The sequence below is a fragment of the Bubalus bubalis genome, chromosome 5 (genome assembly GCF_019923935.1).
Source record: "Bubalus bubalis isolate 160015118507 breed Murrah chromosome 5, NDDB_SH_1, whole genome shotgun sequence".
NCBI classification, from domain to species: domain Eukaryota; kingdom Metazoa; phylum Chordata; class Mammalia; order Artiodactyla; family Bovidae; genus Bubalus; species Bubalus bubalis.
The window spans coordinates 37,422,303-37,447,325 of record NC_059161.1 but is presented as its reverse complement, the minus strand read 5'-3'; the positions used below and the strand labels follow the sequence as shown (position 1 = coordinate 37,447,325).

Sequence of the window (25,023 nt, the reverse complement as noted above, 5' to 3'; positions counted from 1 at the left end):
GAGGGCGTTTGCTATGACCAGTGCATTCTCTTGACAAAATTCTGTTAGCCCTTGCCCTGCTTCATTCTGTACTCTAAGGCCAAACTTGCCTATTACTCCAGGTATCTCGTGACTCTCAGACCTGGTTCAAAGTGTAGCTTTACCGCTTACTTCAGTATTCTTGCCTAGAGAATTCCATGGACAGAGGAGCCTGGCGGGCTACAGTCCATAGGGTCCCAAAGAGTCAGACACAACTGATCAACTAACACTTACACTTTTACTTTACCGCTTACTATATCAGGTGTTTGTCCTGAGATAAGACATTTAATTTTTCTGAGCCTCAGTTTCTTCATTTATAAGATAGGAAACCACAGTCTCATCTCATAGGATTGTGTGCATTTTAAAAAATATATATTTACTTATCTGGCTGTGCTGGGTCTTAGTTGGGGCAGATGAGATCTTTGTTGAGGTGCTTGGACCCTCTAATTGAGGCTCGAGTCAGTAGTTGTGGTGCCTCAGCATGTGGGATCTTAGTTCCCAGACCAGGGATCAAACCTGTGTTCCCTGCATTGCAAGGCAGAGTCTTAACCACTGGACTACCAAGGAAGTCCTGAACTGTATGCATATTAAGCGAAAAAGTAAATTTAAAATGTGACACATTTCCCTACTAATTATGAACAGTAATAACTCTTTTTATTGCTTGTGGGTCGTCTTTCAGCATTAATTTACAGCCACGGTAAATAAATCAAGACTCTCAAGATTCCTTAGAGACCAGTGTCACAGTGCCTGCTACATAGTATGTGCCTCATCAGTCGTGTCCAACTCTTTGTAACCGCATGTACTGTGGCCCACCAGGTTCCTCTGCCCGTGGGATTTCTTAGGCAGGAATACTGGAGCACGTTGCCATTTCCTTCTCCAGGGGACTTTTCTGACCCACAGATCTAACCCTCATCTCCTGCTTTGGCAGGAGGACTCTTTACCACTGTGCCACCTGGGAAGCCCGTCTGCTACACAGTAGGAACTCGATAAATGCTAACTATTGTCCTTAGTGTAGTATCATTAGACAATTTTGTCCTAATGGGATGGATCTCAATTCATCTTTGCTCTGTTTAAAATTTTATTTCTGTGGTTTGATGTAACATTACCCTGAAATAGAACCTGAATTTGGTTTCTTAAAGCCATTCGAATCACTGAAACAGTACTGTACAATGTGACTCACTGTGTTCCATGCAGCCAAGTGACAGTGTTCCTGTTTGCCATCACCATTCTGACCCTCCAGTTCTATGTTCTGCTAAGGTAAGTTCTTTCTCCAGTCACCTCCGCACCTGGCAGCTCAGCATGCATGTCTTACCTGTGGGGTTGGTTCGGGTGCCCGCTGCTGTTCCTGTTATGTGTTTAAATGCAGCCTGCCCCATTGTTTTGCCCCTATTATCAATGGCAGTCACCTGCTTCACCTCTTTGAAAAGTCAAAACTCTTAGTGCAGCGAGGAGAGTTGGGATTTGGGCAGACAGAGTTTAACTTTTAACCAGCAGTCATATAGGTTAAAAGTTCTACTTCCAGTAATAAGAAGTCCTTAAATGACAGACAATGAGGGTGCGAATGTTACACTTCATGGATGCCCAAGAGACCAGGGCCAACAGCCTAGCATTAGCTGATGTCTCCATGGCTGAGGGCGACACGGGCACACTCGACCAGATTATGACTTGACCTGTTATTTCTGATTCTATGTCAGAAATCCATCTTGGCCAAAAAAGTCAGTTAATACCTTTTTCAATGGTCAAATGAAACAAATGCAATTTTACACATTTAAAATAAATTGCAGTCCTAAAAACATGAAAATTTTTTAAAAATCTGAAAACTGAGATTCCACTTAAGCGATGGGGAAGGACTGGAAACTATGACACCCCTTGTAATTTGCCTAATTCAAATTTGCCAAAAAAAAAAAAAAAAAAATATTTGCCAGCTTCTACTAGGAGAGGTTTGTGTACTTCTACTGTAAGATGTAGGGTATATTTCCTCACTCTAGAGGCCAGAATTTCCACAAAATGTTTTTTCACCAACATATCAAATTAACATGAATTTTTTAAATGATAGGATTTCCCTGGTGGTGCAGTAGTTAAGAATGTGCCTGCCAGTACAGAGGACACAGGTTTGATCCCTGGTCTGGGAAGATTCCACATGCCATGGGGCAACTTGGCCTGTGCACCACACTACTGAGTCTATGCGCTGCAACTACTGAAGCCTGCGTGCCTAGAGCCTGTGCTCCACAAGAGAAACCACTGGAGGAGAAGCCTGTGCACTGAAACTAGAGAGTAGCCCCTGCTCACAACCAAAGAAAGCCCGAGAGCCGCAATGAGGACCCAGCACAGTCAAAAATAAAAATTTTTTTAATTAAAGTAGGAAAAAAAAAATGGTGAACACTGTCCACAAATTAAGAATATTAGTAACTCTTAGCATTAAGAATATTCATAACTCAATATTATCATTAATGCTAGCACTAATTTGCAGTCATGGTAAAGAACAAAGGTTCTTAAGAGAAGTGAGTTGCCTGGAGCCAAATGAACCTCATGTCACAATTAGAATTCAAGGGTCAGCACCTTCTGGTTTTAAGTTAACAGTGTGGATTTCTTCTAATAAGTAATCAATTAGTGTATGAGCTGGTATATTGATTTGTAGGCCCAGATCTTCTCGATACTGCAGTCAACCTCTCCTTACCAACCTGGTTAGCAATATCATCTTTACTTTCTTCACAGTTGGTAAGTGTGGAGTCATTCTTAATAAGTGTAGTCATATACTTATTGTCTATTTGCCAGATGCTGCTAGAATAAAAATGGATAAGATAGGACTTGTTGTTCTGCAAGAACTCACAGACCAAAACCTGAGAAAAAACTCACATTTAAAATTCACGTGAAGGGGGAGGGGGTTCAGGATATGGGGGACACATGTACATCCACGGCTGATTCATGTCGATGCATGGCAAAAACCACCACAGTATTGTAAAGTAATTACCTTCCAATTAAAATAAATTAACTCATTTTTAAAAAATGAAGTGAAATTCAGATGAAGGAAAATTTTAAAATACTGCTTAGTGTCTCTTTGAGTTGTCCTACAATTTGAATATGAAACCAATTTAATATTGGAATAGCCAAAAAGTTTATTCAGGCTTTCTAAACGAACTTTTCAGCCAACTCAATATAAACATTTTGATATTATAAAATCCTTTATAGCTATAATATAAAAATATCAGATTTACCCACTTATTCAATAATTAGATACTGAGAAGACAACACGGGTAGAAACACAGGGACCTCGACTACTTGAAGTCAAAAAGTGATACAGAAGAGTTGGACTCTGAAATGTGTAGAAGTTTTAGGAATACTCTAGCTAATATATTTTAGTTATATTTTCTTTTGTATGAACTTCTAATAGTGATGTGCAATTTAAATAAAGACAATGTCCAAATTTTTATAAAATGAAAACAGTTGTTGGGGTGCCGTAGGCAGGGTTCTAGAGAGAGTCTCTACTAAACCCAAACTCCACAAGAGGCAGTGTGTGCAACAGACAAGAGCACCAGCTATGGAGACTGAGGGAGGCCAGTTCAAATGCCCCACATCCCAAACAGAAGAAACTATTAATACTTCACCTCCCAGAGCTTCCCGGCCTTATTTCTAAGGGAATTCCCTGGTGGTAGAGCGATTACGACTCCATGCTGTTGCTGTCGAGGCCTAGAATCCAGACCTGGAACTAAAATCCCACAAGATGCTTGGTGCAGCCAAAAGAAAAAAAAGGAGATTAAAAAACCTGCTTCGCAGTTTTGCTATAAGATTTAAAGGAGCTAATGGGGGAATTATTTTAAAAAAGAACTGTCATAGTTACTATAACCAGCATTGCCAATAGTATCGAGGAAAACCTTAGCCTGGCCAACTTTTGAGCACTTTTGTTCCACAACAGATACACAAGGAAACACCATGATTTAGCTTTGCATTCAAGAATATATTTCTGAATGAAATAATGGCATTTACACCAACACAGATGGACCTAGAGATTATTATACTAAGTGAAGTTAGAAGTGAAAGTCGCTCAGTTGTGTCTGACTCTTTGTGACCCCAAGGACTATAGAGTCCATGAAATTCTCCGGGCCAGAATACTGGAGTAGGTAGCCTTTCCCTTTTCTAGGGGATCTTCCCAACCCAGGGATCAAACCCAGGTCTCCCACTTTGCAGGGGGATTCTTTACCAGCTGTGCCACAAGGGAAGCCACAAGTGAAGTCAGAAAGAGAAAGATAATACCACATAGTATCACTTGTATGTCGACTCTAAAGTACGCCACAAATGAACGTATCTATGAAACGTATCTCCAAAACAGACACACAGACACAGAGAATAGACTGCGGTTGCCAAGGCAAGGGTGGGGTGGGGAGGGAAGGATCGGGAGTTTGGGATTAGCAGAGACAAATTATTACATACTGGACAGATAAACAAGGTCCTAAGGTACAGCCCAGAGAACTATATTCAATATCCTGTGAAACACCATAATGGAAAAGCATATAAAAAAGAATGTGTATAACTGAATCACTTGGCTGCACAGCAGAAATTAACACATTATAAATTAACTATATTTTAATAAAATCTTTAAAAAAAGAATATAATATTTCTGAGGCAATTCAACCCAGTAAACTGATGCTGTTCTGCCATCTTTTTAGGTTTTACCGTGCTGCTAATTCGGATGGAACCGGTCCCACAGGCACTAAAGAGGATGTTTTCTGTATTTGGTGTGGGATCCTTCATTGAGGGAGTCTGCACCATAGTGTTAACATTTTTGGCAACCGATTGTGTACGTTTTTAAATACTGAATTTCTATAGGCTCATCTTAATCTGAAAGCTTGGCTGTATACAATGCACCTTTAGTCTTCAACATTTATTTTCTACCTCAAACTAAAAAAATAGAGATGGAGGCTTCCCTGGTGGTCCAGTGGTTAAGAATCTGCCTTGCAATGCAGGGGACACCTGTGCAATCCCTGGTCTGGGAAGATCCCACATGCTGCAGAGCAACTAACTCCATGAGCTGCAATCACTGAGCCCGTGCTCTGCAGCTACTGAAGCCTGTGTGCCTAGAGCCCGTGTTCTGCAACAAGAGAAGCCAGTGCAATGAGAAGCTTGGGTACCACAATGAAGAGTAGCCCCTACCTGCCACAACTAGAGAAAACCTAAGTGCAGCAACTAAGACCCACCACAGCCAAAAAATTTAAAAAATAAACCTTTTAAAAGAATAAAGATGGAGAGATAGACCTCCTAATTAGACACATGTCACAGTCAAAACATTTCACCAGGGAAGTTTAAAAACTCCATGAGAGATATTTCTTTTTGGAGAGTGAATTCCACTTTACCAGAATTATACATACAAAAAAGTTAAGACATTAATCAACAGTGGAACTGGGTTGGCACATTAAGCAGCAAGCCTTCCATCTCTTGCTAAATTGGTGCCTTTTAAAAAATCCTTTCAGCAAAAACATTTAAAATATGTGTTGCAATTATAAGACAAGTAATTCCTCACAGTGCTCTTTTCTTCCCCAATACAGGCAAAAACCACTCCTGAACTGTACTACTTGTCTGTGCTACTCTCAGTGAGCAGCTTGGTTTCTACAGGTAATCACAAACTTCCAGAATAACCTAGCCCTGTCAAAGGCGTGCCAGCCCTTCAAGGGAAGTAAATGCTCAGCTAGGATTGTTATAGGTTGGCCAAAAAGTTTGCTCAGGTTTTCCCACAAGTGGAAACTTATGGTCAACCCGCTAGGTTGCAAGGGGAAGTCCTAGTTCCTCTTAAAGCAGGTGCTCCAAGAAGCACATAAAAGTGGAGAGCGATTTCACTGGCGGTCCAGTGGTTAAAACTCCGTACTCCCACTGCAGGGAGCACAGGTTCAATTCCTGGTCAAGGACTAAGATCCTGCAGGCAGCATGGCCAAAAAAAAAAGAGGAGAGGCTTAGAATGGGATATAAAAAGCCATCCTTCCCTGGGACGTCCTTGGTGGTCCGGTGGTTAAGACTCCATGCTCCCACTGCAGTGGGCCCAGGTTCAATTCCTGGTCAAGGACTAAGATTCCAAAGGCAGAATGGCCAAAAAAAATGGAGAGGGTTAGAATGGAGTATAAAAGCATCCTTCTCTGGCAGTCCAGCGGTTAACCCTTTGCCTTCCAAAACAGGGGCTGTGGGTTTGATCCCTGGTCAGGAAACTAATATTCCATATGCCTTGGGGTCAAAAACCAAAACATAAACGGAAGCAATATTATAACAAATTCAATAAAGACCTTAAAAATGGTCTACATTCAAAAAAATAAAAAGTCATCCTTCTCACATTATTTCTGCTCCATTTAATTAGATCCCATTTTTTATCCTACAGTGCTTTTCTCAAGCCTGGGGCTGACTTGGCTGGCCAGTGTGATCCGTCCAAGGCCAGACACTAAATCAACAGTCTGAAGCTAGCATCTGAGCCCTTCTGGTCCCCTGCCTTAGATATGTGTCTTCAGCAGGTTGAATCTTTTCCAGGAGCCTTGTCACCTGACAACTGCCAGCAAGCACATATGACCATCTCCACCCTGCTACTCCTAGATGAAGTGGTCAGTGAACATCAGTGGAACAGGAAGCACATCAAAACCAGTCATTAGGAAGAAAGCTGTCAGCTGTCAGTTTTATGAGCACTGATGATGGATAAAGATGAACAGTTCAACCAAAATCACTGGGTCGACATCACAACCAAATTCAGCCTCAATAAGGATCTCCTATTAGATATTCTTAAGATCATCACTTGGACTTTCTGAACCTCCTTTATTCTGTTTCAGTAAAGTTAGTAGCATCTACTGGATGACTGTGATAAAAATAAGTACAGAGAAGGAAAAATAAAAATAAAAATCTTAGTAATGAACAAGGGGTCTAATTTCAAAAAAACACAGTGATCCAGACTGTGTATTTGAACAAGGTCAATCTATGGCTTCTTTAAAAGTGCAGTGGGAACTTTTAGAGTAAAAATCATCATGAACTCCTCCACCTGGTGACAGCAATCTCTTGCATCATGACAGTAAACTGCTCTCTAGAGAAAACAGCCAACTGACCTGCCATGCTACCCTGTCTTCTGGCTTGTTTCGTATGTATTCACAGATTCTGAGGGGTTTTAAGAAGGAGCTAGCCACTCACAGATGCTCTCAAGTCTTTGGGATGGGGAGAAAATGGTGTTTCTTGAGGAAAAAGAAGGGTATTTCTTGGCAAAAGAAGTAAGTTTATTTAAAAAAATATTTATTTATTTGGCTGCACCAGGTCTTAGCTGTGGGGTTTTTTTTTCTTTTTTTTAGTTGCAGCATTTGAGATTTTTAGTTGAGGCACATGGGATCTAAGTTCTTGTTCCTTCTGGGACTTCATTGGGAGTGTGGAATCTTAGCCACTGGACTGCCCAGGAAGTCCCAGAAGGAACAAGTTTAATACAAACATCTCCAAGCACATTGATGACAGACACAGACCTTCACAAACGGGAATGATCGCTTTCCATCTGCTTCTCTGTTCAGGTGGTACCTGCTGCAGGAGGTACCACCTGAACACACTATCCATTCTCCACACCAACACTTACTGAGCACCTTCCACGTTCCAAACATTGCACTAAAACTTAGGAATTAGAAACTCTAGTAACTCGTATGTTGACAGTGAAATCCCCTTAAGTAATTCTCTTACTATGATTAACAGAAACTATTTAAAAATAACATGGGCTTCCCTGGTGACTCAGATGGTAAAGAATCTGCCTGCAATAAGGAGACCCAGATTCAGTCCCTGGGTCAGGAAGATCCCCTGGAGGAGGGAATGGCTACTTACACCAGTATTCTTGCCTGGGAAATCCCATAGACGGAGGAGCCTGGCGGGATACAGTCCATGGGATCCCAAAGAGTCAGACATGACTGAGCAACTAACACTTGCACTTTTAACAGCCTTTTTACATTCTTTAGATCTTATTAACATGTCAAATAAATGTCAAATGTCAATTTACCTCAAGATACTTATCAGAAGTTTCTTTTTTTTCCTGAACTATCTTGCCCCGGGCTTCCCTGATAGCTCAGTTGGCAAAGAATCCACCTCCAATGTGGGAGACCTGGGTTCTATCCCTGGGTTGGGAAGATCCCCTGGGGAAGGGAACCCACCCCAAGTCCATGGGGTCGCAAAGAGTTGGACACGACTGAGCAACTTTCACTTTCACTTTTCCGACCCCTAAATCTGATCTACTTGAAGATCTGAGCTGGTGACAACTCCAGCCCTTCCAGTTGCTAAAGTCAAGTACCTCAAATCATCCTAAATGCACTGCTTTTCTTCTCCTCATACCCCATTAGGAAATCTCAATGACTCCATCTTCAAAGTACATTCAGAATCCAGCCATTTTTCTCTAGCTGAAAAAATTTAACTGACTCTTTCTAAATACAAGAGGCTGTTTCTTAAGACTAAGGCTGCTTAATACTTTTGTGTCTTAAAATTATGCAACATTCTGAACATAACTCCAGAAAATAAAATTCTATTTCTTAATTGATAAGCATTAAAGCAGCACTTTAATCCACAACCTACAAAACTGAATCTTCACTTGCTTTTCTCTTTAGTTCCTTTTATTATTATTATTATATTTTAAAATCTATCTACATGAAAAGTGAAAGTGTTACTCGCTCAGTCGTGTCCAACTCTTTGCAACTCCATGGACTATAGCCCGTCAGGCTTCTCTGTTCGTGGAATTCTCCAGACAAGAATACTGGGGTGGGTTGCTTTTCCCTTCTCCAGGGGATGGATCTTCCTGACCCAGGGATCGAACCTACGTCTCCTGCATTGCAGGCAGATTCTTTAGGGCTTCCCTGACAGCTCAGACGGTAAAAGAATCTACATGAATATATATACATTTTTTAATTGGAGTGTAATGGCTTTACAATGTTGTGTTAGTTTCTGCTGTACAACAAAGTGAATCAGCTACACGTATACATATTCTGCTTCCTCTTGAGCCTCCCTCCCACCTCCAGCAACCCACCCTTCTAGGTCACCACAGAGACCTCGGCTAAGCTCCCTGTGCTCTACAGCTGCTTTCTGCTGGGCTCTATTTTACACACGGCAGTGTATATAGGTCAGTGCAACTCTCACAACTCATCCCACCCTCCCCTTCCTCACCTCACGTCCAATGTCTGTTCTCTGCGTCTGCATCTCTATACCTGCCCTGTAAATAGGTTCATCTATACCATTTTTCTAGATTACGTATCTATGCATTAACATATGATATTTGTTTTTCTTTTTGACTTACTTCACTCTGTATGACAGACTCTAAGTCCATCCACAGCTCTACAAATGACCGAATTCATTCCTTTTTGAATTTTTATTTGCTTTTATGGTTTTATCATTTCCTCCAAAACCAAATCTCGTTTTACCAGACTTAAATTCATTAAACAACATTTATTTGATGTTACTCATATCTTATGAAATATAAATTATGCTCTTTCCAATACAGGTGAAAATTACACAGTTTTAAAACTGCCTTTTTTTTTAGCCCCTCATACTTTAAACAGCCACTAGCAGCTGTACTCTCTCACAGACTGGCAACACTTTCTCATATAAACCATATTCGTTCAGAGTGGAAAACTTCTGAGCAACGTTGTGGGGGGATGCTTTATTTTAACAGTTCTTCATCTGGGACCTGGGCTTCTCAGGTAGCATACTGGTAAAGAATCCATCTGCCAATGTGGGGGACACAGAAGACACTGATTCAATCCCTGGGTCAGGAAGATCCCCTATTGGAGGAAATGGGGAGTATTCTTGTCTGGAGAATGCCATGGACAGAGGAGCCTGGTGGGCCACAGACCATGGGGTGACAAAGAGTCGGACATGCACATCACACATGTGGGACCTGGGATCCAGGGGTACAATGTCTCTGAAGCAAAATGCTGGATATGTGCACCTAGAAGCAACTTTCTGGAAGAATGTTAGAGGAAGTTTCAGAAAATAAAACATTAAGCATCACACTCATTAAATTTACTATAGGAAAAAAAATTTGATGTTTGATACCTACTACACTCCATTTAAAATTTAAAGAAATTGAAATTTAAAGTTAGTCTCCCCACTACTTTTTCCACAGCTGTTAAGCCCTGACAGTGAAAACTTTCTAAATACTAATTGAATTGAATGGAATACTGAATTTCTAAATGCTCAGCTAATCTGAAACCTTGGCTATATTTAATATACCATTAGTCTTTATATTCTACTTACTGTAAAATAAAGATATATAAAAATGGGATTCCTAATTACATATGTCATAGTTAAAACATTTCATGGGGGAAAACATCAAAAAATTCCATGAAGAATTCTCTTCCTTTTTCTACTTTCCTATAATTTTTAAAAGTTAATATGGAACTATTGGGGACTTTCCTGGTTGTCCAGTGGTTAAGAATCCACTTGCCAAAGCACGAGACACAGGTTTGAGAAGTCTGACACGGTCTGCTCTGGGAAGATTCCACATTCCTTGGGGCAGCTAAGCCTGTGTACCACAGCTACTGAAGCCAACTGCCCAAAAGCCCATGCTCCGCAGCAAAAGAAGCCACTGCAATGAGAAGCCTGCACATTACAATGACGAGTAGCCCGTGCTAGCCACACTAGAGAAAGTCCACATGCAGCAATGCAGACCCATTGCAGACAAATATATCTATATATTTATCTCCAATTATGCTTATGTAATGATGGTAATAAATATATCAGTAACATCCATTGAGTTCTTCCTGTGTACCAAGCAAGATACTAGCAGAGACATCACTTTGATGACAAAGGTCCATATAGTCAAAGCTATGATTTTTTCAGTAGTCCTGTATGGATGTGAGAGTTGGACCATAAAGAAGTCTGAGCACCACAGAAATGACACTTTCAAACTGGTGTTGGAGAAGATTCTCGAGAGTCCCTTGGACAACAAGGAGATCAAATCAGTCAATCCTAAAGGAAATCAACCCTGAATATTCATTGGAAGGACTGATGCTGAAGCTGAAGCTTCAATACTTTGGCCTCCTGATGTAAAGAGCTGATTCAATGGAAAAGACCCTGATGCTGGGAAATATTGAGGGCAAGAGGAGAAGAGGGTGACAGAGGATGAGATGGTTGGATGGCATCACTGCCTCTGTGGACATGAGTTTGAACAAACTCAGGGAGATAGGGATGGACAGAGAAGCCTGTTACGCTGCAGTTCAAGGGATCGCAATGAGTTGGACCGAGTTAGTGACTGAACAACAACAACAATAATGTGATACTTATAACATTCCAATGAAGTAGGTACTATTATTATCCCCTCTTTTTGGGGGCGGCGGGGAGGAGGCATGTGGGATCTTAGTTCCCCGACCAGGAATCAAACACATGCCCCCTGCAGAACAAGTGTAGTCTTAACCACTGGACCACCAGGAAGTCCCCTATCATCTCTTTTTTAGCAGCTGAGGAAACTGAAGCTGAAAGAGGCTGATCAACTTGCTCAAGATCTCACAGTTTGTGTAACAACCTTGACTCTGAAAGTTTATACTCGTAACCACTACACAGACTTACAATGGTACATTATCTACTGGCAGACATTTAAAAGAGGCCCATGTGTTCAGAGTGCCTTTGGCTCATGGTACTTCTTGTTAGCCACTTAAGTTTCATCTGACCCTGCATTTTCCTTACCTAGCTGGAGAGCTCTCTGGACTCTCATCCCAAGTCCAGGTTGAAGTGTCCTAAACTCCTCCAGCTGCCAGGTAGTATTTATCTGGTTTTCCAGTTATGACTCCCAGTTCTGAGGTTACATTCCCTAATGCTCTCTCCTGGGACAACCTACTTAACGTTCATTCCTTTTTCCAATTTCTTCTCCTCTCTCCCCAACCTCCCTCCAGGCTTGGATTCTATTTTTGTTTGAGAAGTGGATCCTAAACCAATTTCTCTTTCCTATGCACTAGAAATACTTTTTCATTACCCACTAACTCTAAACAAGAACCCAAAGTACATAAGAAAACTCTCAACACAGAGCCTCTGAATCAGATTAAGTCACCATGAAAAAGCAGGCAAATATTAATACAATGCAGATATGGAGAGGCCTTTCCTTCACTGCTTCTAAAATTACACACACTAAAACCAACACAAATGCCTAAATAGAACACCTTATTATCATCATCAAAATTAGGGTACAAACACAGGGAGATGTTTATTCAGCAACATCTTCAAATGGTAAAAGGCGTATATTTCCCAATTTTGTTTTCTGTGGCACTGACCCTAATTATTTGCCACTGGGAGATCCATATTGCCCCAAAACGTTGACACTTCCACCCATATTCACATATCAAAAATCAGTTAATTTTATGAATATAACACTTACTTACTTTTACAACGGAAGTTCTGTGAATCCAAAGCGTTTTGCAAAGTAGGCTATCGGAACCATTCCAACTTGTGGGTCAACAGTCTTTTCTAAGTTGAACTTGGAACAGTGGTTTCACATACAAACGGTAACCCTGGAAAGACAACTTACTGTGATAAGTAAGAAATTCTAGGATCGGACAGATAATTCATTTTGGTGGAGTTCTATGGTAATCTTGGAAGTTTATCCTGAGTGATAGAAACAATTATTTTTAAAGACAAAACAGGAGAAACAATTTCTCCGTAAACCTTGATGTTGTCTTGTGGACTAATAACTTCAAGGATATGGGCTGCGAACATCTGAAGACGGTTTTCACTTAATTTCTGAGTAACTTTTAAGAATGGTGCCAACAGCTAGTAGCCTTCTCAAAAAGAGTGAGTTATCAAACCGCTACCAGGAAGGTGGATCTAGTCCTTTACAGATTTGGAAAGCAGGAGTTCAGAAAAAAAGAGAAGCGCACCCCGCCTCGCTTCCACCAAGCCCAAGAAGCTTCTAGAAAAGAATTTTGTTTTTTTCAGAGTTAAGTCACCTGTTCCAAACGCCAAAGGGAAATTTACCGAGGGTTTTGGTTCCACGGAGAGAAGCTGAAAAAACGAAGGGATAAGACTCCTTGTCCCAAACTTGAATGTGACCTCACTTCAGGGACAGTTGTATTTGACCCTCAAAAAGCCTAACATCTTGGACTCGTCTGTACTACCGGCTTTAAAAAGGAATCCTGGGCTGCCTCGGCCAGAGACGGATTCTCAGGGGCTCCATGTGGGGACTTACCACGGCCTCATCACGTCCTCAGGGCAGAGCGGCCCGAATCCTCCAGGAGACGCTCCGCAGCCCGAACTCCAATGAGGGTAACACCCACGGCCGCACCCACATTGGCTCCGGGAAACCGGAAGTGCGTGCGTCTGACTGAAGTGCTCCTCCTGTAAGCGTCCGCCGAGCAGGGCCCCTCAGGTAGGCGGGGCCCTTGGCTCCTATCTCTGGAACCTTCGGGTAGGCGGAGGTGGAGAGGGGACCTCGAGGGCCTTGAGGAGGTAGTTTAATTTCTGGTCTGGGAAGAGCGGAAGAATTTTGGGGACAACGGATTCCCGGCGACCTCTGGTGGCAAACGGGCCTAGTCGAGCCCGCCGCCGCAGGACCCAAATGTGGGAGCTTCAAGTTCCCCGGTGGGAAGTGGGATTTGGGGCTGTGACCGGAGCCGCTCCCTTACCGCGTCCGAATGCTTGAGGTCCGGACGCTGCTCATTTCCAGGCGGGAAAACTTGTGCGACCACCTTTACTGTTTCCGTGCTTCTGGGTTTGAGAGCTTCCATCTAGGCAGGTCCGGGTGCGGGGTTCTCCTCTATCACCCACCTCGACTTCAGAAAAACCTGAGAACGACTGCCGGAGACACAGTCGAAAGAAAATGGGTTTCTCCCCCTCCTCCAACCCCCTACCGTCCATTTGAAGTCTTCCTCGAAAGAGAGATTGTGTTATATTCTCTGGCTGCCTAAGTGGAGTTTTCGGGACTGCTTTAGGCCACGTTTATATATAGTAAATAAAACCACTCGTTAATCGTTTCCTTTTTCCCAGACAACTCCACCCCTAGGTGGTTTGAACTTTAAGCCTGTTTAGTCCTGATGAGAAGTTTCGCTTTCCTCAAGTTTAAGACACTTGGAACTTCAAGAATTGGAGGTTTATGCCATTTGAGACCGGTCAGCACTGAGCAGAGTTAAGAGTACTAAGAGACAGGTGAGCGTGAATGAATACCTTCCTCTCCAGATTAATTTTTGAGAGTAATTTTACAGTTCTGGTAAAAGGTGCACCACCTTTATTGAATACTAGGTGGTGCCCGCGAGTTAATCTTTCTGAGCTAAATCTCAAATAATGTACCATCAGGGTAGGGTTTTTAAAATGTTTCTATCTTCCCTGAAATTGTTTTAAAATACCCTTACCTCCTTAAAATATGTCGTGTCTTTATACAGTTCATTCAGTTATTGACTATCTAGTCTGTATTAAGTGCTGAAGAGTCTAAGGAATCAGACTCAATTTTCTGCTCTCCGTTTACAGTCTGGAGAGGAAGACAGACAAACCACAAGCTATAATGAAATCACATATAATTCCAGTCAGATATAGTGCTTAATAGAGACTAAGATGTAGAATGCAGTGGATAAAGCAGTCAATTCTCATTATTCGTTTACCTTTATTCGTTTATTTATCCAGTACTTTCTGTCTGCCCAGCATTGTGCTAGTTGGTGGTGTGTAAAGAAAATGTAAACCCCTATTCTCAAATAACTCACAATCTAGTGACTGGGAGGGAACCAAAGAAGCAGTATGGAGAAGGTGAAATTTGACCTTGAAGAATGAATGACTTGGCCTTGATAAGTAGGAAAAAAAAAAAATACAGGCTCAAAAGAGAAAGATGAAAGTGCATGATATGCTTTGAAACAGCAAGTAGTCCAGTGTGGTTAAACTGTAGGAAATTAAGCCTGAAAAGACAGTTTATTTTACATTAGGTTTCCCTTGACTTACACTGAAAAATTCAACAGATTTAAAATAAAATTTCAATGTGTATTTCCAGGAGAAATTATACATGAAACATAGTTATAGAAAATTACTTTCTGGCTAACCTATTATACATGAACTAAGCTATAATAAATTACACTTCTGGCTATAATGTAGCTCATTTATGTTTACATATTATTCATGATTGTAGATGATTTAAGCCAATTTTTTTTAATACAGTAAAAATATAAAAGATGCAGTAGTAAGTCTAGATTTTCACTGATTGCATCCTATTTTGAATGTCATATAAGGAATCTCCTTCATTAAAGTTCCACATGTGGAATCACTTGGAAATGATTATGTGTGCTGCGAAGTCTGCTGTGAAGTCGCTTCAGTCGTGTCCGACTCTGTGCGACCCCAGAGACGGCAGCCCACCAGGCTCTGCCGTCCCTGGGATTCTCCAGGCAAGAACACTGGAGTGGGTTGCCATTTCCTTCTCCAATGCATGAAAGTGAAAGTTAAAGGGAAGTCGCTCAGTTGCCTCCAACTCTTAGCAACCCCATGGACTGCAGCCCACCAGACTTCTCCATCCATGGGATTTTCCAGGCAAGAGTACTGGAGTGGGGTGCCATATTTTAAATGCTTTCAAAAGTTACCCTGAAAGAAAGAAAGTGAAAGTTGCTCAGTCATGTCCAACTCTTTTCGACCCCATGGACGATACAGTCCATGGAATTCTCCTGGTCAGAATACTGGAGTGGGTAGCTGTTCCCTTCTCTAGTGGATCTTCCCAAGGATTGATTCTTTACCAGCTGAGCCACCAGGGAAGCAAAAAATTTACCCTAGGACTTAAGTTTTGATGAATATACCTAATATTAATGTTTCCTGAAAGGAATGTGAGTGTAATTTCTGTAAATGGAAAAACTCAAACACTATAAATGTTAAGGTAAATGCATACAATATCAATACACCAAATCAGGAGCTTTTCTATACCTTAGCAATAATCAGAAATTGTAATAACAGGGACTTCCTTGGTGGTCCAGTGGCCAAGACTCTGCACTCACAATGCAGAGGCCCTGAGTTCAATCCCTGGTTAGAGAACTAGATCTCACAGGCGGCAACTAAGATCTCACATGCTGCAACAAAGACCTGGCACAGCCAAATAAATAAATATTTAGAAAAGAGAAATTGTAATAACAAAACCACTATTTCCAATATTAACAAAAAATACAAAATATCTAAGCACAGCCAGTGTTCAAAGCCTTTGTAACACTTTTTTTTTTTTTTTTTAAACTAAAGACCATGAAAGAAAGCCTAGGTAATTGGAGAGATATATTGCTTAATTGAAAGATTCAAATTTCAAGGATTCAGGTTTTATCCATATTAATTTTAATGTAACTCTTGTCAAAATTTCAATTGAATTTTGGGAACTAGTTGTCAAACTGATTCTTAAATTTATTTAGAAGAGAAAATGTACAAGAATAGCCAAGAATTTGGAGGAAAAAACCCACAATAATAAAAGTAACTCCTTATCAGTCATCTGTGTAGACCAACTTTAAAGCTGTAATACATAAAATAGCAAAGTAATGCCTTAGGACCAGAATATTGTCAACGAAACAGTCTGTTTCTACTGAGTCTCAAAGGTAGCATAAATAAATACCAGTAAAACAGTTTTGGGGCAGTTATCCATTTGAAAGAAAATTAAAGATCCCTATTTCACAGCACTAACAAAAACAAAAAACAAAAAAACTGGGTGCTTAAAGAACTCAATGTAAAAAAATATCTATAAAAGTCTTAGAATACAAAATAGTATATTTTTTGGAATTCCTGGTGGCCCAGTGCTTAGGACTCAGTGCTTTCGCTGCCAGGGCTCAGGTTCAATCCCTGGTTGGAGAACTAAGATCTTGCAAGCTCTGTGGCACAGAACCCTCTGCCCCTCCCTGCAAAAAACAAAATAGTATATATTTGAAAATCTTATATGGTATAGCCTGCTTTCATGGGACACAAAACTAAGAAGACATAGAGAAGATAGGTTTGGCCATTAAAAATAATAATTTACCATAACAAAAAATACCATGAGTAAAATTCAAAATCAGGAGACAAGAGGTAATATTTGCAACACAAAAACAGACTTTATATCCATATTATATGAATCAGTAAGAGAAAGATAATCCCATAGAAAAATGGGCACATTTCCAGAGAAGAAATTCATATCAAAAGTTGTTCATGCCTACAAGTCATTAGGTAAATGTACACAAAGGTCAACAAGATAACACTAGGAGAATTCTGAGTCCTGGAGTGTACTTACTAAGAATGAAAAAGGATGTTAAAATGAATCTTGTGGAGCAGAGTCACACCTAATCTGTTGCCTTATGAAGCTGTATTTTCATCTATCAAATTTGTTTAGTAAGATAGATCAATAGTTAAAACTTGTAATTAATTTGTCAAGTCAGTTAAAACTGCCAGGCATTTTTGTGGGGGTGTTACTACTGTATGAATTTAAACTTTTATGTTTCTTTGCACAGCTATCTTCCCCACACCTGTAGCTTAGAAAGAGTATAATCTAGTTTAAATTGCACTGCTATATTGAATCATTTCAAATAACCAGTACTGCATGTGGGTTTATTGTTCTCCTTAGAGATTAAAATGGCTTCCAGAGGAAAGACAGAGACAAGCAAATTAAAGCAGAATTTAGAAGAACAATTGGATAGACTAATGCAGCAATTACAAGACCTGGAGGAATGCAGGTAATAGTATAATTGTATACTGCTATGCTGTAAAATGGCGTTTTTTCTACAGTTAGATTATAAGCTCTGTGTGTGCAGTCCTATGTGTGATTCTGGTTTCCCCTGTAATGTTCTTCACAGTGCTTTGTCTGTTGAACAACTAAACTCAGTATAGGTTTTAGAGTTAAAGAGCCTGGGTTATTAAAGTCTTTAGTTTAATTACAAAGTGAGGGTGAACTTGGGCAAAATGCTTAACTACCTTGAGTTTCCATTTCCCCAAGTGTGAAATGGAAATAATAACACCCATCTTGTCTTCAGTATTTAAAGTAGCCTTGCCTTGTATCAAACTGAAAAAGTATTACTTGAACTTTCTGGTGTGTGTTTTCACCATTAACTGCTCAAAGGTCTAAGAACTGCTCATTGCCTTTTTAACAACCTTGAAGATTGTTGTAAACATTACAGATGAAGAGACTGACTTAATGCTTGGCCCAAAGCAGGCACTTGATACATAGGAGCTCTTTTTCTAGTAAATGTTTATTAAATGGCTTGTTTGGACTACCCAGATGGCAAGTACTGCATTGTTGTTGTATTTCAAAGTACATAAAATTTTACCCACCATTAATGTTTTGATGGCTATGAAAGGGCGGGTGGGTTAGAGAACAGTTGTGCTGGTGGTGGTGATAGTGGGTGAGTTTTCTCACCCAGAAAAATCTTCAGCTAGCCTTTTCCCTGATAGGGGATCACAGGTAATGAAACTCCCTCAGCACCTGTATGGAAATGATGTTCTCTGGCTCTCCGACAGCAGGAGATCAAACCAGTCAATCCTAAGGGAAATCAACCCTGAATATTTACTGGAAGGACTGATGCTGTAGCTGAAGCTCTAATACTTTGGTCACCTGATGGGAAGAGCCAACTCATTGGAAGAGACCCTGATGTTGAGAAAGATTAAGAGTGGGAGGAGAAGGGGGAAGCAGAGGGTGAGATGATTGGTTGGTATCACCAACTCAATAGATACGAGTTTGAGCAAACTCTGGGAGATGGTGAAGGACAGGGAAGCCTGGTGTGCTGCAGTCCATGGAGTTGCAAAGAGTTGGACATGAGTTAGCGACTGAACAATGATAATGATAATTATAACTATTTATTAAATACCTATTTTATACCAAGAACTTTTCATATTTCATTTAATGCAAGGAAGGTACTATTATCTGTAGCTTATAAATAAACTGAGACTTGGCTAGTTAAATATCTTGCCTAAGGTTATACCATTGATTCAGAGACTGCCTAAAAGGAAGTTATGTAGTTTGTTAAGCATGCCTCACTTTGGTAAAAATAAAACAAAAACAAGGTTATCAATGTTGCGGGATAATGCCCATAGTAGTATCTGAACACATCCATTAAATGTATTTTTGATATATTTCCTTTCAGCCTTTTTTCCACCAACATATTTTTTTGTATATATATATGTATTTGAAACCTCGGTGTATAAATACTGATATTTTTTTTGTCTTCTCTTGAAACTCTCTATTTTTTGGTATTATGTCCACTATACTTCAGAGAGGAACTTGATACAGATGAATATGAAGAAACCAAAAAGGAAACTCTGGAGCAACTAAGTGAATTTAATGATTCACTGAAGAAAATTATGTCTGGAAATATGACTTTGGTCGATGAATTAAGTGGAATGCAACTGGTAAGCATAATTTATTTACATTGGTGACACAATTTGTTGTGTTTTTTTTCTCAGTAAGTATATTTAAAATATTAATAGAAAATATACCCTGTTGAAGGCTTAACTTCTGGAGGAATGTCTACTGATGGATAAAACAGCATTTGCTTCCAGATCTTCATCTAGTTATTTGTTTTACTCCAGTGACTTGCATGGAAATAGGAAATGGAAATTAAAGTTGTAACAGTATTTGATGAACAAAGAAGACCTATTAGAAAACCTATCAATCAAATATTGTAATATTTGATTTGTTGAACTTTTTCTTTTTTTTTAACCTTCTTGTATTTCTAGGCTATCCAGGCAGCTATCAGCCAGGCCTTTAAAACCCCAGAGGTCATCAGGTTATTTGCAAAGAAACAACCAGGTCAGCTTCGGACAAGGTTAGCAGAGGTAAAGTTTCTTTCAGTTGATCTAATCACTTTGTGTATTTCTTTTCTCAGCCCAAGAATTTGCTCAGTGTGATGTTCTGAAGTTTAAAACTTGGTCAGTTGAAAATGTACAACAGCAAGAGTGAACCCTAATGTAAAGTATAGACTATGGGTGATTATGATGTGTCAGTGTTTGTTCATCAGTTGGAACAAATATACACTCTGGTAGGGGATGTTTATAATGGGGCGACCGTGCATGAGTTGGGGAGGCAAGGATGTATGAGGAATCTCTGTACCTTTTGCTCAATTAACTGTGAACCTAAAACTGCTCTAAAAAGTAGGCTTATTTTTAAAAATTGGTCAGTTGATTTTAGAGCTGCAACCCACAGTTTCCTGACAAAATCAATCCTTTATTGATAACAAATATAGAAGTTTAAACAGCATATGGCAGTTAAAATTGCTACTGACTGTTTCTACTAAGATGCCACAGTTAAAGTTTTACTATTTAGTTCTGGAGCTCTGAATTGAAATCCCATCTAGCATTCATTAGCAGTACCAATGCTTATGCGTGTGTGGCCTTCCCTAAGAATTTCAAACATCTTTATAAACCTGATACTTGAGGAAGTCTGTTTATAGACATGAATATAAGATGTTAATAAGTTATATGCAACCATTGGTAATTTAATAGCATAGAGATTAAGAGAATGGACTTGGGACAGATCAGCTGAATTTGTACCCCTGCTCTACCATGGACATACGTGATGTTGGCAGAGTTCTTTTCTTCGGTCTCTTTTGCTGTTTCCCCATTTGTAAAAAGGCAGTAATGATACCCCTTTGGTTGTTATGAGGTTTAAATAGAGTAATATGTGTATGTGCACTATTACTAATGCAGTGTGTCTATGTACATAGAATAGTACCAAGGCATAGTACATGCTCTCCATGTCTCTGGTGGTAGAGGTGATATTTAATCAAAGTTCCAGGGGATCTGTAACCAGTTGTCTCTTTCAGGCCTGTGGACCATGCTTCAGTGTAATGAAATGGAGTTCTTGGAGGATAGCTCCTCTTTAAAGGAAGCTGTTGACCTACTAATTCCTTAGTAGAGTTTGTAACTAAGACCATGGTGATGATTAGTACCAAGATATATTAGAACTGTGTGAGAACATTCCTATCATGTTTACCTTGAATTGTTTCTATAGTTTTTTATAATATTAATCAGTAAAGGATCTTTTCTTAAAGAAGTAGATCTGAAAAGATTGATTTTATGCAAAGAATGTTTTTTAACTTAAATACCATATGCTTCACATTCATCTGTTACAGATGGATAGAGATCTCATGGTAGGAAAGCTGGAAAGAGACCTGTATACTCAACAGAAAGTGGAGATACTTACAGCTCTCAGGAAACTTGGAGAGAAGGTATCTGTATTTAATTGAATATATTGGTATAAGGAAAAAGTGGGAAGTGTTTGGTATAGAACCCCCAACCCCGCTGGTTTCTTGGCTTGCGGGATCTTAGTTCCTGGGGCTAGAACCTGTGTCCCCTGCAGTGGAAGCATGGAGTCTTTAACCACTGGACCGCCAGGGAAGTCCCTAGTATATAGCTTCTTGATCTGTAATTTAGTTTGTGGTCCTATGACATTCTTAATAGTGGTTCCAAGAACCACTTGTTAACATCTGAACTCAGTCCTTTGGGCTTTGTTTTTTTTTGTTTAGCTGACTGCAGATGATGAGAACTTCTTGTCAGCAAACGCAGGTGCTATTCTCAGCCAATTTGAGAAAGTCTCTACAGACCTTGGTGAGTACTCTTGTATTTCTGAAAGCTGGACGTGAATTATTGCTTCAGATTGACAGATGATGTGGGTGAGATAAAATGATGGTCTTTTCTTGAGTTAGCAGTGAAACCAGAATCATTTTCTCTATAAACCTGTTTTAATGGGTTTATTTCTCAATACTTTTTAATTAAAAATAATCAAGTTAGTATAGCCTAAATGTTTTAAAAACATTTGTCAGCTAAATGTAAATATAAAAGTAAATTAAGATTTTACATGTTCTATTTCATACCTGAATTAAATTGCCTGTGTAGCTGAGTTGTTTGTGCAAGGGAAGGAAATTGGGATGGCAGTAGGAAGGTTTAGGGATAACGTACCAATAATAGAAGCTCATTTTATTTCCTATTTTAGTATCAACGTGATAGATTTTCATTTCTTTACCTGGAACTGTAAATGCATTTGAAATGACATCTTTGTTTGTTATGTGTCTTTCTCCTTAGGCTCTGGCGACAAAGTTCTTGCTCTGGCAAGTTTTGAGGTTGAAAAAACGAAAAAATGATATGGTGTGAAAGCTTGGGACATTGATCACATTCTTATTGTAAATGGTATTTTTCTTCTGGGGAGTTTGAGTTATGGCAGAGAAGTCAAGAGATTCATGAAATGTATTCATAACCTAAGAAAAGGTGACAGAAAAACATACTCACTGCTTTTGTTTATGCCCTTCGTCATTGTGCTTTGTGTAGGGATACGCGCTTCAGTCATTCTGGCCTTGTTGGGATGGAAGGTCTCATGGACCTTGTTCATTACAGTTTGTCTGTTTAAGGGAAAACAGTGTCTCTGCCTGTTTTTATTAAACCTCCCTGTTCTTCAGTGCTAATGGTAAATGAAAAGATGTGAAGTGACAGTTCTTTTCTGCTCATAATTTATCCCCACTTGTTGGAGTAAATAATGTAGCAACATCAATAGACCTCATATATGTTCATAGCATTTTAGAGTTCTATGTGATCTTAGAAATCATTTTCATTTTACATACAAGGAAAATGAGGCTCAGAAAGAACAAGTGACTTGTTTGAAGTCTTACTGACAGAGCTGGGGATAAGACTTGGGTGTCCTGTCAGTGTATTGTCCATTGAGTTTTATTTGTTTATTTTGTGCTACTTTTAAAAAATAATTAAAACATATTTGTACAAGTCTATGTTTATGAAAATTCAATGTCCCAATAAGTTGTCACTGAGGGACCATTCTCCAGCCTGTAAGCTCTCGGTATGAATGGTGCCCATTGTGTCTCTGAGTTTTGAGCTTGGAACAATGGGAGCCCTGTTGCGAGTCTCCTGAGGTGACTTAACCTCCTGCGTTGTTTCACCAGGGAAGCAATTGGAAGTGGCAGCTCAAGGCCCTCCCTGTGTGTGACCTCTTTGCTGAAACCCAGAGGGTGGTGACCGTAAACTACTATTTACTCTTCAGTTTTTGGAGAAACACAAAATAAGTTCCAAGGAGTAGCCAGTTTCTCTGAGTGTTTAGTCTCTCTGCACGCTCAAATATGTAGATTTTCACATAAGTATGTACGTCAGCTTGTTTCCCAGGCTCTGGCCACTTTATATTATTACATGTTTTTCTCAGTATTCTTTTTCTTTTAAAAATTAAAAACATTCTTAAAATGTTTAAAGTTTCTTGTATATGTAAAATCTCCTAGGCGCTCTGCCAACTGGACAAATTAGGGGAACTCAGCTATATTAATGCCTTATTTGGAACTTGTAATGGGTAATTTTTTATGTATTGGTTTATGATGATCCAAAACTCATTAAATTGTGATAAACTAAGGAAAAGCAGATTACCTGCTATTTGTTTAGGACTTTGCTGTCAGTCATCATTATTTCATTATTCTGTGTGTTCTTTTTAACCGAAGTGAAATTCATGTGACGTAAAATTCACCATTTTAAAGTGTACAATTCAGTACACTCAGTGCTATGTGGTGATCACCATTATCTAGTCCAAAACATTTTCATCACCCCCACGGGAGCCCCCATCCTTACTAAGCAGTCACTTGCTGCTCTAGCAATCACTCATCCACTTTCTATCTCTGAATTTACCTATTCTGGACATTTGGTATAAATGGTATTATATAGTATGGGACCTTTTGTGTCTGGCCTCTTTCACTGAGCATACTATTTTTGAGGTTAATCCACATTGTAGCATGTATCAGTGCTTCATTCATTTTTAATGGCTGAAAATACTCCCTTGCATGGGTACCACATTGTGTTTATCTATTTATCTCTTGATGGACATTTGGTTTTTTCCCACTTTTTGGCTATTGTGAATAGTGCTGCTGCTAGCTCAGTTGGTAAAGAATCTGCCTGCAGTGTGGGAGACCTGGGTTCGATTCCTGGGTCGGGAAAATCCCCTGGAGAAGGAAATGGCAACCCACTCCCATATTCTTGCCTGGAGAATCCCATGGACAGAGGAGCCTGGCAGGTTACAGTCTGTGAGGTTGCAAGAGTTGGACACGACTTAGCAACTAAACTACCACTACTATGAACTTTAATGCATAAGTATTTGTTTAAATACCTACTTTCACTTCTTTTGGGTATGTACCTAGGAACAGAATTGCTCTTTTGGGTGTTTTGGGTTTTTTTTTTAATTCATAGCAATATTTTCCCTTCCCTTTCAGTAGTAGTAGGACAAGGAAAATTGGAAGTATTTTATATTTGAAAGGGGCCTAAATGAATCTGGAGTCCTTAAACTTTGGGTTTCCCTTAAACTTTCTGTAAGACTAACCTAAATGAAATATTTTGCCATTAATCACAATAATGTATTCATTTTGTAAGTAATGACTACTACTCAATTTAAAATTAATCTTCCTTGCAGAGTGGCCAGGTTTGCAGTGCCTAGCAAGACACTGTCAGTCAGGGCCGTGTGACCTTTGGTAGGTTACTTAATCTTTTTGAGCCTAATTTTTCTCTTCAGTTGAGTGGGAGCTACCCACTATATAGGATTACTGTGCATTGCCCTCTCTTTGTTAATATAGAAAGATGTTTTACATTGGAACTAATCTACCACTCAACAGTTTTTTCAAGAGCCATATGATATATTTTGTTTCACAAATTTGGTATCAGTTTAGAGTAATTTGAAAAGTGAATACTTTGAAAAGTCTCTATAACTGTAGTTATTAAATGACTTGTAAACTATGTTTATATTCATATTTTGCTATATTTAATCTTCTGGTTTTTTAGACCTCTTATGAGGTCTCAGACTGCAATAACTAATGCTAGGGTGGCTGTTTGACATCTTTGGGTCAAGCTAATACTTTAATGAAAAGAATACCTGCATTTGTCAAAAAACTGGGGTTGCCACAGAAGCAAATTCCAGTGATCAAGTGTCCAACCTGGCTGTTTAAGGAAATATAATTTGAAACAATTTCTGTTTCAATGTTTTGCTTTTTTTTTAAACCCGGTGAGTGGTAAATTAGGTATTCTAGGTGGGTGGTAGAAGAAGAAATCAAGCAGTAGAATGAGTTGTCCCCAGGAACGAGTTGGAGTTGGAACAGATGGATTTTTAACTTTGGTTGT

At 39.6% G+C, this 25,023-nt stretch overlaps 2 protein-coding genes across 3 annotated transcripts in view; one reads left to right on the top strand and one right to left on the bottom strand.

Moving 5' to 3' along the window:
- The window catches only part of NMNAT1 (nicotinamide nucleotide adenylyltransferase 1), a 29,708-nt gene extending 16,408 nt beyond the window's left edge, over window positions 1-13,300 (bottom strand). The window contains exons 1-2 of one of the 2 annotated variants that reach the window (XM_006076704.4): window positions 13,166-13,300; window positions 12,363-12,491 (exon numbers count right to left, since the gene is read on the bottom strand). The gene's annotated coding sequence lies outside the window, so the exon portion shown is untranslated. The other variant, XM_006076705.4, reaches the window with a different exon arrangement.
- LZIC (leucine zipper and CTNNBIP1 domain containing) lies at window positions 13,206-23,123 on the top strand. The gene is made up of 8 exons (XM_044942975.2): window positions 13,206-13,345; window positions 13,963-14,121; window positions 17,510-17,618; window positions 19,152-19,287; window positions 19,615-19,713; window positions 21,009-21,104; window positions 21,402-21,483; window positions 21,958-23,123. The coding sequence occupies exons 3-8, from the start codon at window positions 17,518-17,520 to the stop codon at window positions 22,014-22,016; spliced, it is 573 nt and encodes a 190-aa protein (XP_044798910.1). The 5' UTR covers window positions 13,206-13,345; window positions 13,963-14,121; window positions 17,510-17,517; the 3' UTR covers window positions 22,017-23,123.
- The last annotated feature ends 1,900 nt before the right edge of the window (window positions 23,124-25,023 follow it).

Bases quoted from the DNA above. Each gene is read 5' to 3' on its own strand.
- LZIC (XM_044942975.2), top strand. From the start codon at position 17,518: ATGGCTTCCAGAGGAAAGACAGAGACAAGCAAATTAAAGCAGAATTTA. The intron at 17,619-19,151 runs GTAATAGTATAA...ACTATACTTCAG, and splicing joins CAAGACCTGGAGGAATGCAG to AGAGGAACTTGATACAGATG. The intron at 19,288-19,614 runs GTAAGCATAATT...TTGTATTTCTAG, and splicing joins AATTAAGTGGAATGCAACTG to GCTATCCAGGCAGCTATCAG.